General features: G+C 34.4%; 1 protein-coding gene across 1 annotated transcript; it reads right to left on the bottom strand.

The window, feature by feature from the left end:
* Positions 1-284: 284 nt before the first annotated feature.
* Positions 285-4,178, bottom strand: LOC139494801 (uncharacterized). Its single transcript, XM_071282984.1, has 3 exons — positions 3,968-4,178; positions 2,204-2,474; positions 285-1,041 (listed from the first exon to the last, which is right to left on the bottom strand). The coding sequence occupies exons 2-3, from the start codon at positions 2,386-2,388 to the stop codon at positions 540-542; spliced, it is 687 nt and encodes a 228-aa protein (XP_071139085.1). The 5' UTR covers positions 2,389-2,474; positions 3,968-4,178; the 3' UTR covers positions 285-539.
* Positions 4,179-6,700: the final 2,522 nt, after the last annotated feature.

Genomic DNA, 6,700 nt, shown 5'->3' with positions numbered 1-6,700 from the left:
ATAGTTTTCTTTTCTAAATTTTTCCCATTGATTTCTATAGTAGACACATATGTACTATTTAAGTAATGGCGACCATGTTGTTTGGTTGACAGGTTGTCACCAGGAAACCCTCAATGCTTATTTAAAAAAAGATCCCATAAGGACGATTTAGACCAAGTTTAGTTGAGTTAATTTAGATAAGAAGATATGTTTAAAAGCTAATGAACGACGGACTTCAAGTAATGAGAACAATCCACTTGTACCCTTTGGGTCAGATGACGTAATAAGTAAACAATCTTTGTCTGGTGCTTTGTAATGTCGAGTGTAATTGTATGTTAAAAGTCGCACGGTAAACTATAAATTTGGTCTCTAGTGGATTTATATTTCTTTGGCAATCAAACCACACCATTTTACTTCATTTTTTGAGGAATTTAGTTTTTCAGTAATGGATAGATTATTTTTTGATCTCCATCTAAGTTATTGCTATTTTTAAAAGTTCGCTTTGGTATATACAAAAAATGGAAACTAATTAGGTAGAAGTAATTCATTTAATTCAAGAATCAATCAGAGTCATCGGCACTGCTGTCTGACTCAATTCCGATAGCCTTTAAAATTTTTGGTATTTTCGTTTCCATGAATCTGTTGTATGCTAACTGGTTTTGTCTGGCCAATTCCATTGTTGAAACTCTTTTTTTCTTCTCGGTTTTCTTTTTCTTCTTTGGTGGTTCTACAATGGGTGTGTCCTCGTCAGACGATGACATATTTGCCACCAGCTGACCCCTTAAACTTGTCCCGCCTTTCTTTGGAGCCGACGTGCATGGTTGTTTGTCGACAATACTTGCTGTGCCCTCGTCAGTCATTGCTGCAGCTTCTTCTACCATATCCTTAATTTCAATAGGGTCCTCTGGGACCGTTTGAGGTTCTGTTTTAAAGACATTGGCGATAGCAATAAGAACCTCATCTTCCGGTATTTTGACAATTTTGGACGATGTCTGCGGTGTCCCTTTACTGGTATTTGTTGATAATCTCAACTCTATTTCTTTTATTTTTTGTACGTCATTCCTAAAAATCAAATACAGCTTGTTGTAAAAATATATACTTTTGGACACATGTAAAAAAAATAATATATTGTTGATATATATTGAAAATTGGGATATAATTAGCTTGCTTTAATATTTAATGTAATGTAAATATTAAAAGATTGTGTTCAGATTCTTAACAAAACCAGGCTATACATGTTCTGTTTTATACATGTTAACGATATAAACATGTTAATCTTGATAACATCATCAATGTTTGTCGTTTTATAGTAAAGCAGTTTGATACTTTCTAAACACAATAATTATTATAGAACAAGCGAGAACATATGAAACATGCACGGTTTCTGTCACCGCAGATACGATAGTTATTAAGCAAGGATTTTGCTTCATATAGTGACCATCGACATATGCTTAACCTAAATACTGACTTTTGAAAATAAACATGCTTAAAACTGGAAACCTTTCTTATAAAAACATGATAAGCACTTGGACGTGTTTAACAATGCAACACAACAACCGTGTTTATGATTATGACCGTTTTCTAAAGGGTTAACATGAAATTCAGCAATTGAGAAAAAAAATAAAACATCATTTTTTCAAACATCTATATTTTGGGAACGAGATAATACAATCATCTTGAATTTGTGTGGAATACAGATGACGACATACCAGTTGAATAATTTTTTATATAAAAAAATGTATTTCCTAGTGTATTTTTAAATTTTAAGCCTGGTGACTTTGATATGTATTTATCATATATTTATGAGCCTATGGGGTCGAGAGGTCGAGCGCACCGGATACTGTGCACGCGGCGGTGCCATGATATCTCGGTATTATGAGTTCGAATCCCAGTTTATTTACAGATCTAACATTGTTATATAAACGAATTATATATAATACATGTCTTTAATTTAGACTTGTTTAAAATATATATATTATGTACAAAAATATAATATAAGAAACCGTCAATACAAGTACCATCAATAATTGTCAAACTAATTATATATATCTATATATATATATATTATTTAAGAAATATGAGTATACATATTATACATAATTAGTTTGACAACTATTGATGGTACATGTAGTCCTTGACATTCAATGACGTTTTCTAATATTATATTTTTGTACAGATACGTAACTTTACTACACTTAAAAAAGATAGAAAATTGTTCTTGTACCTTATATCAGTATCCTGAATTGATTCAAGGCGGGTCGCTACAAGCCGGCCAAATTTTGTTGCCAATCGGACCTTTAGCTGCTTATCCGTAGCTTCTTTATATAAATCCTGTGTGTCTGTTGATAGTGCATGCATCTGTTCTCTCATGTCTGCACTGATTTTGGGCCATGAGCATGGGTTTTGCATATATGCTTGGAATAGAATTAAGAGCTCTGGTTTTGTTATTGGAACAGCCTTCCTCCTTTTTGTGGCCAAGATAGTCACCAATTATCCTGAAAAAAATGTCTGAGTTAACTATGAATGTTTATTTTACTGATACGTTGAAAATTTGGTTTACATGTATATGCATTTATTCTTACTTTATATCATTTTCCTTTATATTTTTGATATGATTGGCTTTATATATGACTGTCGTTTTTATTGACTATTAATATGTGCAAGATGTTTTTTTTTCCTTCTGGATTAAAAATTGTGATCCGCTTTTTATCGGCGAACGATAGAAGATGCACAATATATGTTCAGTATCTGCGCTTGTTCGACCGTCTGTCATTTAGTCCTTCACTTAATCGCGATGTCCATGTATCATTTACCATATCTAAATGTAATGGTTTAAAGAAAATTAAAGGGTTTGATTTGATCTATCTTCGCTCTAGATAATAATTCTAGCGCTTGACAAATTGCGTCAAGCGGTCACGATAAAACGGTTTAGCGCTCGAGTAAATAAGTCGTTAAGTTAAGAGATGATACAGTTGAGTGATCGAGATAAATCGAGCGCTCGAGATAATATGTAAAGAGCTTGGATTTATAAATCTAGCTCTAAGGTTATGATAAGTCGAGCGCATGAGATAACTTGTCTAGCAATGAATATGATATGTCGAGCGCTAGAGATAATTTGATAGCAATTGATATGATATGTCGAGCGCTAGAGATAATAAGTTGAGTGCACGAGATAATTTGTCTAATGTAGTAATTGATATGATACGTTGAGCGCTAGAGATTACAAGTCGAGTACTCGAGATAATTTGTCAAGCAATCGGTATGATAAGTTGAGCGCTAGAGATAATAAGTCGAGTGCACGAGATAATTTGTCTAATGTAGCAATTGATATAAGTTGGGCGCAAAAGATTACAAGTCGAGTACTCGAGATAATTTGTCAAGCAATTGGTATGATAAATTGAGCGCTAGAGATAATAAATCGAGTGCACGAGATAATTTGTCTAATGTAGCAATTGATATAGCGCTAGAAATAATTAGGCAAGTGCTCGTGAAAATAAATTAAGTGCTCGAGATGATAAGTTAAACAATTCAGTTGATAAATCTAGCGCTCGAGTGGTGAAGTCTAGCGATAAAGTTAATAAGTCTAGTGCCTGAGATATTCATTACTGAAAACGAAGTATTTTCAAAATTCTTATACGAAAACTATACGAACATACAATAATATAAATTGAAGCACATTCTTTATTTTTTCATCAAAAAAGTCGAACAGTCCGAACAAGCACAACTTTTGAAAGTAAGTAATGTCTCTAACTTATGATGTCCCATTGCATAAATATAAGCACGATATAATTGAGGCGTACGTGTAAAGCAATTCCCATGAAAATTGTAGTTACTTATACTGTTAAGTGCCAATCATACATGTACATCATCTCCTAATTTTGTTGGTAGCATATGCTTTGTACAGAAAATTCATTGATATCAATTTTAGTATAATCTGAAAAAGACGGATTAATATATCGGTTATTTTTAATTAATTTTGATATCATACCTGCTTTTTTCTCTGTTTCCATCTTCCGAACGTTAACTGGTTAACCTTTCAGTTTGTGTATCCTGTAATGTAGTTCGTGAAAAATTTATTTCGGTAAACTCGATTAGTTTTAGATTTAAAAACACAACTTCCTTCTTTCATTGTTTGGTAATTCGCCCTATTTTAAAAAGTGGTTGTAATATGAAACAAATAGTTTTAATCAGTGGATAAAGTTGATTCTTGATTTTTTTGGGATGGGTTGGGTTGGGTTTGGGGGGGGGGGGGGGGGGGGGGGGGGGGGGGGGGGGCGGTGGCTTTCATCCTTTACTATATCAGGCTCATCTGTAATATTCTTTTATTGAATGCATTGAAATACTGCATATGTGCTACAAAAAAAAACAAGGTGGTTTTTTTTTTAATTTCATAGATTAACCGCTAATATTATATAATATCTTAAAACTTGAAACTGGACATCATTTTATCAATTCATCTCAAGATAGTTCAGGTGACGCATGTTAGGGGTTGACCATTTGAAATTTTCTGGGGGGTGGGGGCAGGAGGATTTTGAAAATAAATAACTTCCCACGGCAAAAGCTGAAAATAAATGGTTGAGGGGCGAAGCCGCGAAAAATGAATAAATAAACTGGTCGAGCATAAAGTGAAAATAAATAATTCGTCATGCAGGAGATGAAAATAAATAACTTGTCCTTGCAAAAGCTGAAAATAAACAGTAACGCGGCTTTGCCGCGAAAAATAAATAACATAACTTGTCATGAAGTGAAAATAAATAACTCATCCAAAACAAAAACTCCTGCCCCCCCCCCCCCCCCCCCCCCCCCCCCAAACCCCAGAATATCAAATGGTCGTCCCCTTATATTAATTGTATGGCAACACTTATACGTACGATTTTTAAGCAAGAAATTCATTTTTTTCATTTTTTAAAGTATTTATGTTTTGACAATCGTTAACTTTAATTTTCATTGAACCTAATAAGCCTTTACAGCGATTCAGGGAGAAGGCCCAACATTGACATGTGCAGTAAACAGTCAATCGTTCGCTCAATTTTAAGGCAGCAAACCATGAAACCTTTTTCAGATTATCTTTGCATTAAAAGTTTTTTCGACAAAGGATAAGTTAGTCGTGTATATTAAATGATGGTACAAGACACTTTGAGGTCAAAACACCTCTCGAAAGTTTTAAAATGTTTGAAAAAAAAACGTGTTTCCAAGCGACAATTTGTGTTCACAGTACAATGTTGCCTATTCGCATTTTCATTTTCCATGTTTATAATACCAAGTTCTATTTGGGTGAAAACCCTAAATTGTCTTATACATTCAGAAGATCACACTATAAGGAACATATGTACTCAGATTCAATTAGATGCAGGTTACTTCAACTTATTAAAAACTCACACCTGACGGAGTGAGGGGCGGACACACAAACCGGCAAACAGTGTGCTCCTTTACTGTCGTAGGTTTAGATAAACAAAAACATTGTAAAAGATGTCTTATAGTTCTGAATAAATGTAGCTGTGTTCATTTTTGTTATTGATTTTTAATATTGTTTCAGGTCATAATGGATATTGCAACTTTATCAGGTTCAATTCCTTCTTTGGTAAATCCACCAGCAGACCCATCAGTAATTTTTCAGAATACGTTCAACTCAGTTATGGTAGTTATACACCCTCCCCAGAACCCACTTTAGATATTTACCATCGGGTGTCTGAAGGAAGAAATGAAATGTGGCATGGTAGAGATGTATTTTTAATATTTTCAAATCATCGTTACGCATTTTACCGTTCATGTGGGGAAACACCAGAAACTATATTGCAAATGCTGGGAACAGTTGGGCCAAGGATACACGAGAGTCGTACTGGAAGACCACACAGACTTTCACCTATCAATCGTCTACTGTTAGTTCTGTTATGGCTCCGTAGTTACCCGTGTTACAATCTTCTTAGTTTACTTTTTGACGTTTCGTCTCATACCGTTTCTATGCACATAAGAGCCCTTATACCAATTTTATGGGAAATATATTCACCAAATATAGCCTGGCCTAGCCGTCAACAATGGCTTCAGTTACATGGGAATTGGTCAAACATTCCTACTGCTTTGGCAGCCATTGATGGAACCTCCCATGCCATATACAGGCCTCAAGTAGAACCGCAGGAGGAATATTACTCTGGACATCGCCATGTTCATTGCATCCATACACAAATTGTAGTGGACAATCAAAAATCATATCCGCCTTGTTAAAAGTGGCTTTCTTGGCCATCAAAACGATGCTCAACAATTCAATCTGTTACCAAGTATTGGGACTAATTTAGAATTAGATTTTCCGCCAAATTATGTCATTTTAGCCGATAAAATTTATGCAGATCGTGCACCTATTGTTACTCCATATAGGAGACATCAATTGAGACGAAAACGCCGAAGAAATTTAATAGAAGAATGTCTACATGTCGGGTGTACGTTGAACATGCAATAAGGCGTCTTAAGACATTTAGAGTTGTTGGAACTTTGTGGAGACATCGCAGAAATGAACTTAATCAAATTGTTGAATTATGTGCTGGACTTGTTGAAAGACAACATGATTTTTTTTCCTATTAAACAAATTCCACCCAATTAAACAATGCTTATGTTATAAGACGAGAGCCCACAAAATCTTGTATTTACGTTGGCATATAAGCATCATGCTTTTATCTTATGAACAAGGAATATTTAAAAAAAATGTTTCGTTATAATATATTGGGGA

The sequence above is a fragment of the Mytilus edulis genome, chromosome 11, assembly GCF_963676685.1.
Source record: "Mytilus edulis chromosome 11, xbMytEdul2.2, whole genome shotgun sequence".
NCBI lineage: Eukaryota > Metazoa > Mollusca > Bivalvia > Mytilida > Mytilidae > Mytilus > Mytilus edulis.
This window is presented reverse-complemented; position numbering and strand designations above follow the sequence as displayed.

Bases quoted from the DNA above. Each gene is read 5' to 3' on its own strand.
- LOC139494801 (XM_071282984.1), bottom strand. From the start codon at position 2,388: ATGCAAAACCCATGCTCATGGCCCAAAATCAGTGCAGACATGAGAGAA. The intron at 1,042-2,203 runs GTACAAGAACAA...TTTGATTTTTAG, and splicing joins ATTCAGGATACTGATATAAG to GAATGACGTACAAAAAATAA.